At 39.4% G+C, this 19,547-nt stretch overlaps 1 protein-coding gene across 4 annotated transcripts in view; it reads right to left on the bottom strand.

Moving 5' to 3' along the window:
* LOC133572012 (CUGBP Elav-like family member 2) overlaps positions 1 to 19,547 on the bottom strand; it is a 79,376-nt gene that overhangs the window by 51,656 nt on the left and 8,173 nt on the right. Inside the window, exon 1 of one of the 4 annotated variants that reach the window (XM_061924621.1) lies at positions 234 to 334. The exons of the other annotated variants lie outside the window; for them this stretch is intronic. Within the exon in view, the coding sequence (XP_061780605.1) occupies positions 234 to 319 (86 nt within the window). The 5' untranslated portion in view covers positions 320 to 334. Of the gene's footprint in view, positions 1 to 233; positions 335 to 19,547 lie in introns of those variants that run through there. 4 annotated transcript variants of the gene reach the window in all.

Below are 19,547 nucleotides of genomic sequence, written 5' to 3'. Positions count from 1 at the left end.
TAACATGATAATGCATACATTTATCATTTCTTTTAAAAACTCTTACAAAAAAGTGGGACCACAAATTTATTGTGGGACCCCATTTTTATGACTTGAAGGGGTCCCATTTTGAAAATTCCTATCGCCAACACTGCTTTATATACAAAATGAGATAAATAGGGAGGGTTTAGTTGAATATATTAGTCTGAAATATTAGTCAAATAATAATAATATAAAATATTTTGAACACAGACCTTTGGACGCGAGCCATCCATCTCTTACAAATGGAGCCCAGACGTTCAGCAGAAACACCAAACTCCTTGAGGGATTTCAATGACATGCTAACAAATAACACTTCCGCTCACTCGCTTCTCTGAAATCCAACTCCACGCTTGGCTATGAAAGCTTTTATCCCCACAGCACCGACGACATAGCCGAGTGACTTAGGAACAGTGGGGGCCCCGGCCCACTCCGCAAGCCACTAAGCAGGCACAGCAAAGCTTTAAGAGCTCCACGAATCGCTAGTTCGCAAGACTTTTGCGCCGCATTTCCTTTCCTCAGGGCGCTGAGGCGATGGTACAGGGAGTAACCTACAGCATCTTCTGCACCGCGGGGGAACAATCACATATTGTTCCCCACACCGACGAACACTATTCACCACTCCGCTACAAGCACAATGGGCCAACACAGGGGGGTCGCCGCGGAATACATGGAAGATTACGTCTGCTGAGGCGCTGGTGTGTGACACTCTTTCACCGGTTCTGTCTCCAGTCGCCATTTTACTTTAGGAAAGAAATATGAATATAAAACCAGTCGGTGAACAAAAGGGATTTATACAAAAATGAATACCAAACACAAGTAAATTTATCTTCTATATTCCGAGTGCAGCTGGAATAGGCTCTAGCCCGCCCGTGACCTGGAAGGGACGGATATAAAGTGCATCCGGAAAGTATTCAGAGCGCTTTACTTTTTCCACATTTTACTATGTCACAGCCTTATTCCAAAATAGGATTAAAAAAAAAAAAAATGTATGTTGCAAATGTATAAAAAAATGAGAAGAAGAAAAAAAAAAAATCACATGTACCGCATTTTTCGGACTATGTCGGGTTTTTTTCATAGTTTGGCCGGGGGTGCGACTTATACTCAGAAGCGACTTGTGTGTGAAATTATTAACACATTACCGTAATATATCAAATAATATTATTTATCTCATTCACGTAAGAGACTAGACGTATAAGATTTCATGGGATTTAGCGATTAGGAGTGACAGATTGTTTGGTAAACGTATAGCATGTTCTATATGTTATAGTTATTTGAATGACTCTTACCATAATATGTTACACTTAACATACCAGGCACGTTCTCAGTTGGCTATTTATGCCTCATATAACGTACACTTATTCAGCCTGTTAACTATTCTTTATTTATTTTAAATTGCCTTTCAAATTTCTATTCTTGGTGTTGGGTTTTATCAAATAAATTTCCCCAAAAAATGCGACTTATACTCCAGTGCGACTTATGTTTTTTTTCCTTCTTTATTATGCATTTTCGGCCGGTGCAATTTATACTCCGGAGCGACTTATGCTCCGAAAAATACGGAAGTATCTAGGAAAGAATCACTGGCAGCAGTTATAACTCAAACTTACACACCCCAACCAATATATACTTTATTGATGGGAATATTCACTCGCAATGTTGATTATAATTTAATTTTTCTTATGTTTTCATGGAAATTCCATGAGGTGGTGCTATATCTACAGAAAAAAAATACAAATACCGTATTTTTCGGACTATAAGTTGTTTTTTTTCCATAGTTTGACCGGGGGTGCGACTTATACTCAGGAGCGACTTATGTGTGAAATTATTAACACATTACCGTAAAATATCACATAATATTATTTATCTCATTCACGTAAGAGACTAGACGTATAAGATTTCATGGGATTTAGCGATTAGTAATGGCAAACTTTTGCAGCATTTTAAGAAATTCAAGTTTTATAATATTAATAAATCGTAGCATGTCTTTGACAATGTATATAACTAGAGATGTCCGATAATATCGGGCTGCCGATATCGGCCGATAAATGCTTTAAAATGTAATATTCTGAAGTTATTGGTACCGGTTTCAAAAAGTAAAATGTATGACTTTTTAACACGCCGCTGTACAGAGTGGTACACGGACATAGGGAGAACTACAGTGCGCCAATAAACCTTAAAGGCACTGCCTTTGCGTGCCGGCCCAATCACATAATACCTACGGCTTTTCACACATACACACACACACACAAGTGAATGCCATGCATACCTTGTCAACAGCCATACAGGTCACACTGAGGGTGGCCGTATATACAACTTTAACACTGTTACAAATATACGCCACACTGTGAACCCACACCAAACAAGAATGACAAACACATTTCGGGAGAACATCCGCACCAAACACAACAGAACAAATACCCAGAACCCCTTGCAGCACTAACTCTTCCGGGACGCTACAATATACACCCCATTACATTTATTTGATTCACAATTCACAATTTTTGGTGGCCTTCTAGGGAGCACTTCTGGTCCTAGCTAAGAACAACTGCACTATAGGATACATCTATAATAGTGGGGTTTGCCTTTAGATTATTTGGGAGTCTCCATCCATCAGTCTTCTACCGCTTATCCCTTTCGGGTTCGCAAGGGGTGCTGGAGCCTATCTCAGCTGCAAACGGGCGGAAGGCGTCGTACACCCTGGGCAAGTCGCCACCTCATCGCAGGGCAACACAGATAGACAACATTCACACTCACATTCACAAACTAGGGCCAATCAACCTATCCCCAGGTGCATGTCTTTGGAGGCGGGAGGAAGCCGGAGTACCCGGTGGGAACCCACGCAGTCACGGGGAGAACATGCAAACTCCACACAGAAAGATCCCGAGCGCAGGATCGAATCCAGGACCTTCGTATTGTGAGGCAGACGCACTAACCCCTCTTCCACCGTGCTGCCCTATTTGGGAGTGTAATGATTACTATTATGAAAAGGTGCCACTAGTAAACTGGTATGGTTATGCTGCTTAAAATTTGGTTCACTGTGTGTAACATATGGAGAATGGCAATGAGAATAAGCCTTGAAACCTTTAATTTATATATTTTTTTCCATTAAACCTCACACAAGATCAAAAGGATCTTGGAAGTTAAAGCGATGATGCATTGTGCGTCAGTATTTACGATCGTTAAGTCCGACCAGTTTCTTTCACGCTAAAATGTTCAAAGGCTAGAATAATCAGACTGAAAAGTAAAAAGACAACATGTCATGGCATCAAAGCACTTATGAATCCAAGATTACACTGAGTCACTATTCTACCCATTAGCACGGCCTCGCCGCGTGAGGGTCCTGACGAGCGTCACCGTTCAGCTCTTTATTTGCCATTAGTAAATCCTAGGTTGAAGTAGCTTGGCTGAGGAAGACAGATTCTTCTGCTGAGGAGCCACAAACAGTTGCACGGCGCTGACGGCCGCCAGCAGCTGACGAGCCACCAGCCAAGACAGTTGTGCATGTCCCACCGCAACGGTCGTAAAGCGCAAATGATTTATCTGGACCATGTGCCTGTCCGGCTGCTGAGCTCTGACCGGGCAAGCATGCTAGCACATTATTCCAAACGTTCAGTCTCGTGTTGCCCAATTGTTGAACAGAGACACATCCCTGATGCTTCTCCTTTAGTTTGATACTTGTTTTACACAATATGTAAGCTTTAAAATACAGTGGAGTTTCTAAAGTATGAACTGAGGTGACAAGATACATGAGCACACATCACAAGACTTCAGTTGAGCCAACTTAAAAAGATACAAATACACGTGAGCGGAACTAATACGGTGCCGTAGCATGGACACATTGCAGTGTACTTGTACGTTTACTGGACTGCTGTAAAGGATGCCGTCTCCACAGGCTCGATAGAACGCAAGGTTATATTTGGTGTGTGACTCTGTGCTGCTGTTTGGATTAGCAGTGGAGTTCAACTTGTTACTGCAGGTGCTTGTAGTTCAGCGTGTTGCTGCATCAGCAGAACTTTGTTGGTAAAAAAAAACATGGGATCAATCAATCGTCATGCCCCCTCATGTTTTTTAAGGTGGAATCATGAAAATAGGTTAGATTTGAGAGCCACACATATCACTCTATTGTGTAAAATAACTAACTATATGAGGCAATTCCTGAAGGAATTGTGTGTGAATCCTCCAATGCTGAAGTTGAACTGAAATCCGGGAATTTTTTTTGAGAATTGTTGAAGTAGAGCACACAATACCCAAACAGGCTGAACATTTTGAAATTGGAACAGTTTGAATCAGATGAAAAATGTGGGAGTTGTGGAACTTTGAAGAATGTCCCATTGATTTAAATGGGAATTTCCAAAAAATTGGGAATTTCGGGAAAAGCGCGATTTTTTTTGAAAATGGTAAAAAACTTGAATGGTCTGAATGAGTTGAAATGGTTGGTGTTGGAATTGTTCAAAATCGGTCGAGAAATGTTGAAGTAGTAACATGTTGAATTGAGGAATTCCTCGAAAACCGGGAATTTTTCCAGTTAAAAAAACAACTTAGTTTTTTGTCCTGATTAAGAGGAATGTTTTGATGGTGGAACGGTAGAAATGCGTTAAAAAATGTGGAAGGAGTAGTCGCCAGAAAAAAGGCTAGAACTAGGGCTTTGGAAAACCAGGAATTCTGGAAAATCCTAAACTTTTTTTTTTTTTGTGGAATCATGAAAATAGGTGTGGCTCTCAAATCTAACCTATCACTCTATTCTGTAAAATAACAATAACTAGATGAGGCAATTCCTGAAGGAATTGTGTGTGAACGCTCCAATGCTGAAGCTTAACTGAAATCTGAGAAAAAAATTTAGAATACTTGAAGTAGAGCACACAATTCCCAAACAGGCTGAATATTTTGAAGTTGGGACAGTTTGAATCAGATGAAACATGTGGAAGTTGTGGAACTTTGAAGAATGTCCCATTGATTTCAATAGGAATTTCCCCAAAAATTGGGAGCGGGAAGTTTTTGAAAATGGTAAAACAACTTCAATGGTCTGAATGAGTTGAAATGGTTGGTGTTGGGATTTTTCCAAATCGGTCGAGAAATGTTGAAGTAGTAACATGTTGAATTGAGAAATTGTATTACGGAATTCCTGGAATTTCGGGAAAACCGGGAATTTTCGCAGTTAAAAAAACAATTTTGTTTTGGTCCTGATTAAGAGGAATGTTTTGATGGAACGGTAGAAATGCGTTGAAAAATGTGGAACGAGTAGTCGCCAGAAAAAAGGGTGGAACTAGGGCTTTGGAAAACCAGGAATTCTGGAAAATCAAGGAATTTTTTTGAACTTGGAAAAAATTTAATTTAAATTTCCAGGATGGTGGAATGTGTTGAAGGTGGAATTAATTGAATAGGTTGAAAAATGTGGAAATGGTGGAAGTTTGAAAAATGGCCCATTGTTTTTGAATGGGAAAAATGGCCCGGAAAACCTGGAATTCTGGGAAATTTGGGAATTTGTCAAGAGAAAGCCCGCGATTCCCGGATAGGCTGAACGGTTTGAAGTTGGAACGGTTTAAATCGGCTGAAAAATGTGGACGGTAATCTGGAGAAGAAAAAGTTTAATAAAATAGATTAATTTCGGTGTCGAAAACTATGTGTGTGAATGTTTTGGAGCATTCACACAATTAACTAGGGATGTAACGACAAACAACATTATTGATAACCGTGGTAAAACTAAACTTAGCTTTAATGCTAACATGAATACAAGAGACATTAACGTCTTTCCCCATTAGGAAACAACATACCCAAATCTAACTTATACGAACACATTTCTGTCTTGAGTAACTAAGCTATTCAATTATGCACATTGAACCAAGAAGCTGTGCTCTCTTATTACAGAGTGATCGATCTATACTCTGATGGATATAACACAAAAATGTGCTTTTACGGAACGTTTAAGGCCCAATGAACAGAGTAGGACGGCACAACTCTCGCCAGAGCACTTACCAGTGAAGCATAAGAAACACAAAACATGTAAAATATTGGGCTATTTCTTTGTTATTTAAAAAAATCTAAATATTTCAGCGAGTGTTCAAGTACGTTTTAAGCACATACAACAATACTGCGAAAATAATAACAGTGATAATTTTGGTCACAATAGCCGTGTTATGAAATTTGCCATATTGTTACAGCCCTATTAATAACTAATGGCCCAATTGATCACAAATGACAGATGCCAATCATGTAGAGAAGAGTGCATTTTGGACCATTCCAAGCATGCTAGTATGCTAAATCTCTTCTGTGCAGGGTATAGTTAGCTCACTGTCATTTGATTCAAGTTAAAAATAACTATAAACCATTACTACAATGGCATTGTAGATGTTGCCATTCCCATTCAATTACTTGCAGCAAAATTGAAAGCAAAAACACACGGTGCCTGTCAGTCACACTGATCAAACCCTGCGAATATAAATCATCTACTCTTTGGGGAACAAACTCCAGGCTTGCATAGATGGAGTTGGTATGTTTTATATAGCGTTTGATATTTTACTTTTCTTCGTTACATATTTATTGGTACATGAGAATAGAATTAGATTACTATGAGGTCTGGAGGGCAACTTTAATTAATCGGTTTCCCCTGCCCGTCAGAGGTTTGACAGGAACAAGCCGGTATGTGGGCTCAAGAAGAGTTGGGGCCCATTGGTCTAATTGAACAAACGCTATCTAGAACAGACCTGGGCAATTATTTTGACTTGGGGGGCCACATCGAGAGAGAGAAATGTGTCTGGGGGCCGGGGTGTATGTGTGTATTTACAGGGTTCGTACACCTTTTCCCATGGCCAAATTCAAGCACCTTTTAAGGACTTTCAAGATCAATTTCCCAGTTTTTCCAGTACCCTTCAAAAGGCGAAAACCAGTGTGAATAGCCTTGTTGTTTGAGGTCACCAAATGCTGTCTGTCGGAAGAATACGGAAAATCTGCTAAAACCTAAGCCTAACATTGAACCAGCAGTTATTAACTGAATGGGGCATAGAAAATGAAGCAGTGTTTCTGTAGACTATTCAGTGTCATTGGTGTTTGCAAACATGTCGCCATTTGTGTTGTATTTCACATTTCTTGTTCTTTTTCTTACTTACAGCACTCAATGACATCGAACAGCACGGATTGATTCATACCGTATTTGTGCTTGTAAACTGCATAATGTGATATAAATACACGCACCCTCAAAATGTGAATTCCACTCATTAACAAAACTGTTCCACATTAATAGAATGATAATAAATTAAAAGAAAATATTCTTTGGTAGCGGGGGGGTGTATAATGTAGCCCGGAAGAGTTAGGGCTGCATGGGATTCTGGGTATTTGTTTTGTTGTGTTTATGTTGTGTTACGGTGCAGATGTTCTCCCGAAATGTGTTTGTCATTCTTGTTTGGTGTGGGTTCACAGTGTGGCGCATTATTAGTAAGAGTGTTAAAGTTTTTTATACCGCCACCGTCAGTGTAACCTGTGTGGTTGTTGACCAAGTATGCCTTGCTGTCACTTATGTGTGCAAGCGGAAGCACTGGGCCGGCACATTGGTTGTAGTGAGCACTAAATGCTGTACCATCACAGCACATTCGAGAAAATAGTTGCCCTGAAATTCATAGTATGCCGTAAAAATCGGCATACTACGGCTTGTCAAGTATGACGCTGTCAAGCGTCATTCATATAAAACCCGCGGACCGCACTAACATTAAATTTTCATATTAAGGTGTGGGCCGCGTGTCTGAGACCCTTGGTTAATACATAGCACAAAGCAAAAAGAAAAACCTTCGTAACCAGTGTTATTTCATGTTAAATTTCAAAAGATTTTTGTGGCTCCCATTGTTTACTTTAATTTGTGAAACTGGTCAAAATGGCTCTTTTACTGGTAAAGGTTGCCGACCCCTGAGCTAGCCTAAATAGCATGTTAGCATTGATTAGCTTGCAGTCATGCTCTGACCGAATATGCCTGATTAGCACCCCAACAAGTGAATAACCTCATCAAAGGGCACCGTTGTGCATTCACGCACAGCATAACATTTTTGGTGGACAAAATGACAAAACTGTTGCGTTTGTATTATTCCCCAAGTTTTTCCCCATTTTCAATCCTTTTTAAAAAATGCTCCAGGGAGCCACGAGGGCGGCACTAAAGAGTCGCAGGTTGCTGACCCCCGCCCTAAGATATTGCTATTTAGGCGTTCACTGGGGCTTGCAACGTCACTTAAAATTACTGCAATGTCGCTCTAATTAAAACATCGATCAACAAGCTCTTGTAGTAAGGGCACCGTTCCAATTAAAATGTAGCGTTTCCTCCCATTGTAACCAAATGTTGCTGAGTAGCCTCCGGCTGTGGCAACAGGCCCCGCTGCTGTTATGCTTCATAGCGGTATGACATGCAGACGCAAACTGCTGGGGAAAAAGAAGACAATCAGCCAAGCGAAACAGCTGCTTGTTCGCCGTTCCCTCAAGTACATAACGAGTTGTTCTTAGATGGCCATATAAAAAGTGAAGAGTGCTCCTAAAAGCTTGGTATGGGAGAGAAAAAATGACAAGTTGCAACTTAAAAGCTACTTCTCGATGACATAAGATGTTTTAAATGAAAGGTATTCGGAAAGAGTGCCCTAATTAATGTGCAGTAGACTTTAAATCGGTCCTTTTGTTTTCAAGCTGAAGACAGATGCCTTCCTATCTCGTCTTTCATTTGGTCCGTATGCTAGCAGCACTGCCCTATAATAGGGGCCTAAAAAGAAGGAGAAAGTGAACAGACAAAATTATACAAAAGGTTACATGACCCGGTGTTGGCGCTAGGAATCTTCAAAATGAGGTCCCGGGGACCCCATTAAGTCATATAAATGGGGTCCCACTTTTTTGCAACAGTTTTGAAAATAAATGATAAATGTATGCATTATCCTGTTATATCTCACATTCTATATTGTGTTTTGGAAAAAGGTTGTCATAAACGTTCATTCATTCATTCATTAAAAAAATTAAATAATTTTTTTTTATGCATATATATTTTTATTCAGTTATAAAGATTCATTCACTTTCTTCTTTCCTTCATGATTTTAACTTTACCGCTGCCGGTATTTTTTTAAATATTTTTATTTAATAAGTTGTAGGTGTATTTATTTCAGTATAAAAAGTGTAAAAAAGTTTTTTGCTTTGGTCATGAAATGATAATGGTGTGCCAGGGCATACATGCATATGACCAATTTAATTGATTATTCTCACCTGTATGTAGATCATTACCACATCTACACTTTCATGGCAAATAATGCCAACAAACTTCGAATTTGGCAAGTTAGTTTCAATGTCATTTAATGCAGTGGCACTCAATGCCTCTGGCTCCTGAAGCCACTCGTCATTGAAGCGTCGCTTCTTGGGTTTATTGCTCGCCATGACGAAAACAATAACACACGGGATTCCTATTACCGGAAATGCAGTATTTATGATCGATAAAACTTTCGCCGAAACAAAGTTTAAGAAATTGTTCCAAAAAGTGCCTTACTTTGAAGTTGACCAATAATTAATAATTAATAATTTGACACGGCAAATATAAACAAAACACCGGCGGAAAGCAATAATCGGTAAAAAATATTTAAAAAATCTGCATCCTTTCTGATTTCAATGCGTAAAAACACACAAAGTTTGTTAAGGCCAACACTGGTTTACATACAGTCTTTTTACGCATTGAAATCAGAAAGGACGCGAAATTCAGAAAGTCCACGCGTCCCCAGCGCGCGGTTTTTTTTTTATACCTAAAACGGTTAGCTCCATCTTTTGACCCTTCTTCCACCCCCGTCCTTGCACGCTACACCGCTACAACAAAGATGACGGGGAGAAGACGCAGCCGAAGGTGAGCCACGTAAATAAGACTGTCCACAAAACGGCGCATCCTGAAGAGCACTGGCATTGTTAGGCATATATTCTTAAGCCCCCCTAAATAATTTGGTGTTTTTTTTTTTTACAAATACATAATTATAAAGTGGCCCGAATATGAGTTTAAATAAATAATCATATAACCTGTTATTATTCACTCAGTTTCCCCTCACTTCGTAGCGTAAGGTAGAGAGCCCCTTTCGTGCGTCGGTATCCAATCCATTCCAATTGTTCATATAGAAAATGCCCACATCACTCAAATTCCAGTCCGCATTTTCTCTGCGACCTTGCTTGCGGTCCTGCAGGTGTACGAAGCACAATATCTTCCTTTACAATGAGTGAAGCTGCACGAAACCTTGTGTGCGCGCAATTGTAAATAATTTAGTTTTTAAGTTTTGTGTTTCTTGTAGAATCTATATAAAGTAATATACATTAGCCTATTGTTAAAATAATTAAAAAAACATTAAATACATTTGTTTTATTGTATTGTTACATTAATAGCTGTTGTATTATTATAGGATGGCTTGTTAAACATTTCATAGGATTTTCAGAGGGAGGAAAAACCAAGACATTTAATATAAAATGTAAAATGAATAATTACATAAAAAGAAAAAGAAAAAAATGGTTAAAAGCCATCGTCCCGGGGAGCATTTCATTTCGTCCTGTGCATTTTTTTTAAATAATAATAATAACAATGAATAATTTCTAAGTCTTTGTTTGCCGTTTGTGAAGTTTTGTGCTTGCGCGAAACGTTCGCTCGCATCCTGTGCATCTTCTGGGGGCTAAGCCCCACCTGTCCTTAAAAGCTAGTGACGCCCCTGCTGAAGAGACTGTCAGAAAGTGGCTTGAAGATGATCTGTAAAACATCATCTATGCAACATTTTGACCAAAGAATCACCATTACATGTTATGTAGACCACAAGGAAGTCTTTTACATTTAGAAAAAAAAATGACCCCTTTAATGAGCCCTATAATCCGGCTAATAGATGAAAAAAGATTAAAAATAGACCATTGATGGGCAGCGTGCCTTATAATCTTGTGCACCTTATGGTCCGGAAAATACGGTATATTTGCCAGGTCAAATAATTAATTATTTATTATTGGTCGACTTCAAAGTAATGCACATTCCGGAACAGTTTAAATTTTGATTCGCCGAAAGTTTTATCGATCACAAATACTGCATTTGTTTTCTTTTGTGTTATTTCTTTCCATGACTGAAGTAACGTTTATGACAACCTTTTTCCAAAACACAATATAGAATGTGAGATACAACAGGATAATGCGTACATTTATCATTTGTTTTCAAAACTGTTACAAAAAAGTGGGACCCCATACATTTACTGTGGGACCCCATTTTTACGACTTGAGTGAGACCCCATTTTGAAAATTACGACTTGAGTGAGACCCCATTTTGAAAATTCCTAGCGCAAACACTGGTTACATGACCGATACTAAAATTAAAGGGGAACATTATCACCAGACCTATGTAAGCGTCAATATATACCTTGATGTTGCAGAAAAAAGACCATATATTTTTTTAACCGATTTCCGAACTCTAAATGGGTGAATTTGGGCGAATTAAATGCCTTTCTATTATTCGCTCTCGGAGCGATGACGTCACAACGTGACGTCACATCGGGAAGCAATCTGCCATTTTCTCAAACACCGAGTCAAATCAGCTCTGTTATTTTCCGTTTTTCGTACCTTGAAGACATCATGCCTCGTCGGTGTGTTGTCGGAGGGTGTAACAACACGAACAGGGACGGATTCAAGTTGCACCAGTGGCCCAAAGATGCGAAAGTGGCAAGAAATTGGACGTTTGTTCGGCACACTTTACCGACGAAAGCTATGCTACGACAGAGATGGCAAGAATGTGTGGATATCCTGCGACACTCAAAGCAGATGCATTTCCAACGATAAAGTCAAAAATATCTGCCGCCAGACCCCCAAGAAAAGAGAGCGGATGAGGGTATGTCTACAGAATATATTAATTGATGAAAACTGGGCTGTCTGCACTCTCAAAGTGCATGTTGTTGCCAAATGTATTTCATATGCTGTAAACCTAGTTCATAGTTGTTAGTTTCCTTTAATGCCAAACAAACACATACCAATCGTTGGTTAGAAGGTGATCGCCGAATTCGTCCTCGCTTTCTCCCGTGTCGTTTGTCGGTTTCGCTTGCATACGGTTCAAACCGATATGGCTCAATAGCTTCAGTTTCTTCTTCAATTTCGTTTTCGCTACCTGCCTCCACACTACAATCATCCGTTTAAATACATGCGTAATCTGTTGAATCGCTTAAGCCGCTGAAATCCGAGTCTGAATCCGAGCTAATGTCGCTATACATTGCAGTTCTAGCCGCCATGTTTGTTTGTATCGGCATCACTATGTGACGTCACAGGAAAATGGACGGGTATATACAACGATGGGTAAAATTTTGAAAAAAACTTCGAAAAATAAAATAAGCCACTGGGAACTGATTTTTAATGGTTTAAACCCTTCTGAAATTGTGATAATGTTCCCCTTTAACGACGGTAAGACTTCAGCATCACCATACATGTCGTCAAAGTTAAGGAAAATTGGTTATCGTCTTTTTACACTTGTGACTGAAATGTCAAACATTGTTTACACAAGTTGCAACTTTAATACTAAAAGATGACAAGTTGATTTTTAATGAGACAAATTCTGCGATTGTTCAGAATTGCACATCAATTCATGCGCAAAAACCCCGTGGTCCACTTCAATTGTTCTTTAATTTTCCACGCTGGCAACAATTCCCGTTTGTCTGAGCACGGCCTGATTTCATTGTTGCGTTCCACCCCCCCCATGTGAGGACAGACGCCTCCAATCAATCAGGCTTTCATTTGGCCCATATGCTAACAGGCTGGCAGCATCTGACAACGACGCCGCCCGAGCCATTAACTCCATAATGACACCAGGGGTCCCCAGAGGTCGCAGATGATGATGCTAAAGTAAAGCCGGTGGTTAACTATCAATGTGTGCATCTCAAATGGAGCAGAAAAAAAGGAGGGCAATTACACCTTCACTTTACAGCCCGTCTAAAATCGGCCCAATTCTCCTATTTGCGTTGTGGGAGAATGTCGGAGTGCTGCAATGAGGACATCTAGGACAGCGAATGAACAGCAGACACTAAATATAGTACGCACACTGCCTCTGACTGCACACACTCTGCTACATAAAGGCATCAAATCGCAGAGAAGAAGAGCGCCATTTTCACATAATGTGGACTGAAACTTCATAAAAACACTTACTGGGTAGCTGGATCATAAATAAAAAAAATGGGGACATGAGTTAGACACGACGACAGCTCACTTTTTAACTTAAGTGCACAGTGTGCGCTTCTGATGTTATGTAACGTTCCGCCACATTTTCTATTGTTTGTGAATCCTGCCACAACATTTGCACCATCCCACAACGCCGACATGGAGGGTGGGGTTAGATTATGATTTTAACAACCCTGTGCTTGTATAAGCTTTAGTCCTACAAAAAAGCAGCCTAGCGCCTCTTTCACACAGCCGGGTTTACGCTGTTTTTCCCCATCCCCTGACGCTGCTTGATGATAGGACAATATGGTAACAGTGCCTGTGTCTAAGTGTATTTCACAATGCAGTGCAACGTTAACCACCCAAGACTCATTTCTCCCGACATGTTGTGTTGGGACTAGCATTTGTCGTTGTAAGATACGTTTTCTCCAGATGTCGACACTCATTTTTGGATTGTGGCACGCCTTATCGCAGCGTGAAACCCCTTCATTAGATTGTGCCTGATCTACTTTTACGGCTATTCTGCTGGATCTCTGTGTGAAAGAGTGTGACAAAGAGTACACTGAAGGCCTCTATGGTAGTATATTTCAGAATTGCCCCAAAATGTTGTTTTAAGTGGTTGAATCCATTATTGTCATGCATAAACCGATCAACAAACTACTTCTAAACTAGCGTTGTCCCGATACCAATATTTTACCAAAATTATATCAATACTTTGATACTTCTCTAAATAAAGGGTACCACAAAAATTTGCTTTTTTGGCTTCATTTTAACAAAAAATCTTACGGTACATTAAACATATGTTTCTTACTGCAATTTAGTCCTTAAAATAGTGAACATACTTCCTACTTTTAGTAGTAAGTAAACAAACAAAGGCTCCTAATTTAGCTGCTGACATATGCAGTAACCTATTGTGTAATTTTCCATTCTATTTTGTCAACATTATTAAAGGGGAACATTATCACAATTTCAGAAGGGTTAAAACCATTAAAAATCAGTTCCCAGTGGCTTATTATATTTTTCGAAGTTTTTTTCAAAATTTTACTCATCACGCAAAATCCCTAAAAAAAGCTTCAAAGTGCCTGATTTTAACCATCGTTATAAACACCCGTCCATTTTCCTGTGACGTCACATAGTGAAGCCAACACAAACAAGCGGAAAGAACAGCAAGCTATAGCGACATTAGCTCGGATTCAGACTTGGATTTCAGCGGCTTAAGCGATTCAACAGATTACGAATGTATTGAAACGGATGGTTGTAGTGTGGAGGCAGGTAGCGAAAACGAAATTGAAGAAGAAACTGAAGCTATTGAGCCATATCGGTTTGAACCGTATGCAAGCGAAACCGACGAAAACGACACGACAGCCAGCGACACGGGAGAAAGCGAGGACGAATTCGGCGATCGCCTTCTAACCAACGATTGGTATGTGTTTGTTTGGCATTAAAGGAAACTAACAACTATGAACTAGGTTTACAGCATACAAAATACATTTGGCAACAACATGCACTTTGAGAGTGCAGACAGCCCAATTTTCATCAATTAATATATTCAGTAGATATACCCTCATCCGCGCTCTTTTCCTGAAAGCTGATCTGTCCAGTTTTGGAGTTGATGTCAGCAGGCCAGGGAAGCTAGGGTCGATGTGAGCCAAGACATCCAGGGGGTTTAGCTCGCTCGTCTGCGGGAACAAACTGCCGCCATTGCTTGCCGTGCTACCGAGGTCCTTTGTCCGTGAATTGCTCACACACTCCGGCAGATTCAATGGGGGTCTGGCGGCAGATTTCTTTGACTTTATCGTTGGAAATGCATCTGCTTTGAGTGTCGCAGGATATCCACACATTCTTGCCATCTCTGTCGTAGCATAGCTTTCGTCGGTAAAGTGTGCGGAACAAACGTCCAATTTCTTGCCACTTTCGCATCTTTGGGCCACTGGTGCAACTTGAATCCGTCCCTGTTCGTGTTGTTACACCCTCCGACAACACACCCACGAGGCATGATGTCTCCAAGGTACGGAAAACAGTCGAAAAAACGGAAAATAACAGAGCTGATTTGACTCGGTGTTTGAGAAAATGGCGGATTGCTTCCCAATGTGACGCCCGAGAGCGAATATTAGAAAGGGGTTTAATTCGCCAAAATTCACCCATTTAGAGTTTGGAAATCGGTTAAAAAAAAAAGGTCTTTTTTCTGCAACATCAAGGTATAGATTGACGCTTACATAGGTCTGGTGATAATGTTCCCCTTTAAGGACAAGTGGTAGAAAAGTAATTATTAATCTACTTGTTCATTTACTGTTAATATCTCCTTACTTTCCCCTTTTAACATGTTCTATCTACACTTCTGTTAAAATGTAATAATCATTTATTCTTCTGTTTGATACTTTACATTAGTTTTGGATGATACCACACATTTGGGTATCAATCCGATACCATGTAGTTACAGGATCATACGTTGGTCATATTCAAAGTCCTCATGTGTCCAGGGACATAGTTCCTGAGTTTATAGACATAATGTAAAAAAATTTTAAACGAAAGATGTTGTGATTCCAATAAAATAGACGTAATCATAGTAGTATTGACTAGATACGTTCCTGGACTTGGTATCATTACAGTGGATGTCAGGTGTAGATCCACCAATGGCGTTTGTTGACATTTTGACGCCGGTGAGCTACAGTGTTTAGTGAAGCATGTTTAGCAATTCCTCGTCCTCCAGGGATGATACTTGTACGAAACTTACTTTGGTCAGGATTAGTGATTTAGAAGTAGCTAAAAACGCTGCCGACTGCAAATGGACGTTCGCCGCTAGCTAGCTATGTCTTAAAGCACCTCTTCCGGTGAGCGTTTCAGTGTTAAAACTTCACCTTTATTGTTAGTTTTTAAGCCAAAATGCGTCCATTCTCCCTTTTCTGTCTACACACATTGTCTGCTTGTAAGTACTCTGTGTGTGTGCGCTGGCGAACACGGTCCTTTGCTCGTAAACCAGCAATGACGACTTGACGACGACGGGGGACCGGTGCCTTTTTGGTGGTCGTATAGTACCGAATATGATTCATTAGTATTGCTAATACCGTACAACCCTACTAGTACATTTCAGAATTCAACCAAAATGTTGTTTTAAGTGGTTGAATCATGCGTAAACCGATCAACAAACTACTTCTTAACATTGTGTTTTTCTTGACATTTATTCCAAAAGACTGACCCCGCACCTTTGTGCTACTTTCTCCCTGCCCCAAAAGAAAGAAGATCGCTGATGTTTGACTTAGCGACACACTGAAGCTCCCTTATGGCTGCCATGGGAATCAGACTCAAGCCCCGACAGTAACTCACTCCTGTCAACAATCGAATAGATAAATCAATCCCAAGTACATCTCCTGCCAAATACATTGTAAATCCCACCAGCAGATCACTCCTGTTACACAGAGAGGATCTTTGACTAGCTTTTTGGCAGGTAGTTAAATGGCCTTGTTTTCAACCATGAAGTTGGGGGGGACATAATTTTAAGGAAAACACAAGATTATGCTCAGCTAACCATATGCATAAAGCCGCATATCAAATGGACCAGGCATGCGACGTAAAAAACAGGACCTATTCTGGCTCACGTAAAATTGTAGGATTGTGTTTCTTAGCATTGGAGATCTAACAAAAAGGAAAACAATTGCATAAGGATGTAACAATATGAACATTTTATATCACAGTTATTGTAACCAAAATTACCACAGTATTGTTGAATATCCTGGAATCTCTGAACCAGGTTTTATCTAAAAAAAAAAATTACAATTGACAGACAAATTACTTTCAATTGTCAAAAAAGTTATATTGTTCTGGCTTCTTAAAAAGGGGAACTCCACTTTTTTGGGGAATTGTACCTATCATTCACAATCATTGTGAGAGACGAGAACACAGTCGTTTTTTTAGGATTTTAAAGATGATAAATGCTTAGAAGATGTGGCTAAATGGGAGTCACCATTGTAGCCTTCAAAGCCTCTAAAACAACTTCAAAATCCTCCATTTAACGTTTTATATACACACTGCAAGTATACTGTATAATGTAGTAACAGACACGTTCACAACAATTTGTAATATATACAATATTTACCTTATTTTAATTTTTTGACTGATTTCTTTAATGCACTGATTTCCGTTTCTATAGCAGGTCACTTCCGACTTCCGGCAACAAATGTGTGTTCCTACTTCCGGGTACAAAAGGGGTGTGTATCTTGTAATCATGGCATTGGTAACTGACAACGAAGATGACTATTTTTGGACAAATCATTCACAAACTTATTTTTTGGAAGCTGAATATACAGACAATGAACCACTACTTCTAGAAGCCAGCATGAAGGGACAATGAGCCGAGACTTGAAGCTGCAAAATGTAAAACTTGAAGCCATGCTATTTCAACATAAATGGAGTGCTTATTGAAATGAACCAGAAAAAAACATCCCTAGCTAGCTGGATCAAATTTGAGTGTTTATATATTAATTGTCCATTCCTGTTAATTTGTAAAGGTTTTAAAGGTTTTTTTTTTAAATAAAATAAACAGGATTTGGGTGCATCTCTTCTGGTTTATGTGACGTCACAAGCATAGATCAACCTCTTATCTAAGATACCACAGTTTGTAGGTTCAATCTCCAAAATTGAACAGTTTAGTTGTTCAGACAACAATGTGTTTATATCAATTTATACTGGGGTATATTGTTTGATGGGAAAATACCTTAATGTCTCTCGTATTCGTGTTAGCCTTTATGTTAGCTACTGAGCTATAACGCTAGCATGCTTCTCCGGTGAATGAGTAATCTCACCCGTTCGTGAGTTTATCAATGCGTTATCAATCACGGTGTTACGATCATTTTAACTTAAAACAGCTAACCATGGGAGTTGCACCGGGGGTTATCATTATACTGTTTATCGTTACATCCCTATAGAAGACTTCACTCTGCTGCAAGGAGACAACGTTTCAGACGTCACCGAACTGTCGAAAAGTCGGGTATGTTTAAACTGACTGTATTTAAGCTATTGGGCTCTTATTTTTTTAAAGATTTTTTCTCAACTACCGGCTTTGTTTTGCTAAACCTCATCTGCTTCCCTACACATCGTAGCTCACCAGCATCAAAATGTAAACAAACGCCATTGGTGGATCTACACCTGACATCCACTGTAATGATACCAAGTACAGGAGCGTATCTAGTCGATACTACTATGTTTACAAAGATATTTTTTGGCATCACAACATCTGTCGTTTAAAAAAAATGTATATTATGCTCAGGAAATACATCCCTTGACACATGAGAACTTAAATTATGACCAATGTATGATCCTGTAACTACTTGGTATCTGATGGATACCTAAATGTGTGGTATCACCCAAAACTAATGTAAAGCATCCAAACAACAGAAGAATAAATGATTATTACATTTTAATATAAGTGTAGATTGAATGTTAAAAGCGAAAGTAAGCAGATATTAACAGTAAATGTACAAGTAGATTAATAATTCATTTTCTACCACTTGTACTAATAATTTTGACAAAATAATAGAATGGAAAATGACAATAAGTTACTGCATATGTCAGCAGACTAAACTAGGAGCCTTTGTTTGCTTACTTACCAATAAAAGACAAGTTGACTTGTATGTTCACTATTTTATTCAAGGACAAACTTGCAAAAACAAACATGTTTAATGATTTTTGGTTAAAATAAAGCCAATAGTGCAATTTTTTGTAGTCCCCTTTTATGTAGAAAAGTATGGAAAAAATGTTGGTATCTGTACCAAAATATTGGTATCGGGACAACACCAATATATATATATATATATACCGTATTTTCCGCACTATAAGGCGCACCTAAAAACCACAAATTTTCTCAAAAGCTGACAGTGCGCCTTATAACCCGGTGCGCTTTATATATGGATAAATATTAAGATTCATTTTCATAAAGTTTCGGTCTCGCAACTTCGGTAAACAGCCGCCATCTTTTTTCCCCGTAGAAGAAGCGCGCGGTGCATGCTGGGATATGTGACGTTTCATTTCCATTTGTGTGTTTATGTAAAGACCCCAAAATGGCTCCTATTAAGTGTGTTGTCTGTCTAATTATAAATAATGCAGACGAGGCGTGTTAACTGAGTTCTCAACGTTTACTCACAGCGTGCTCATAACCACATTCTAACTCCCAGCATACAACAACGCTTCTCAGGGCTACCGCGCATGCTCGTCACTATCGTTGCATGCTGGGTAGTGTAGTTGTTATATTTGCTAGCTCATAACATCACATTAAGAGACACGCTTACGCGCTTAATTCAATACTCGCCGTCATTCCGGGTGGATTGACAAAAGACCTCCAGCCGCTAGATATTGGTGTCAACAGGGCATTCGAAGCTAGACTGCTA

This window comes from Nerophis lumbriciformis, linkage group LG29 (assembly GCF_033978685.3).
Source record: "Nerophis lumbriciformis linkage group LG29, RoL_Nlum_v2.1, whole genome shotgun sequence".
Classification (NCBI taxonomy): Eukaryota; Metazoa; Chordata; class Actinopteri; order Syngnathiformes; family Syngnathidae; genus Nerophis; species Nerophis lumbriciformis.
Note: the sequence above shows the minus strand (reverse complement) of the source record. Positions and strands in the feature narration are given on the sequence as shown.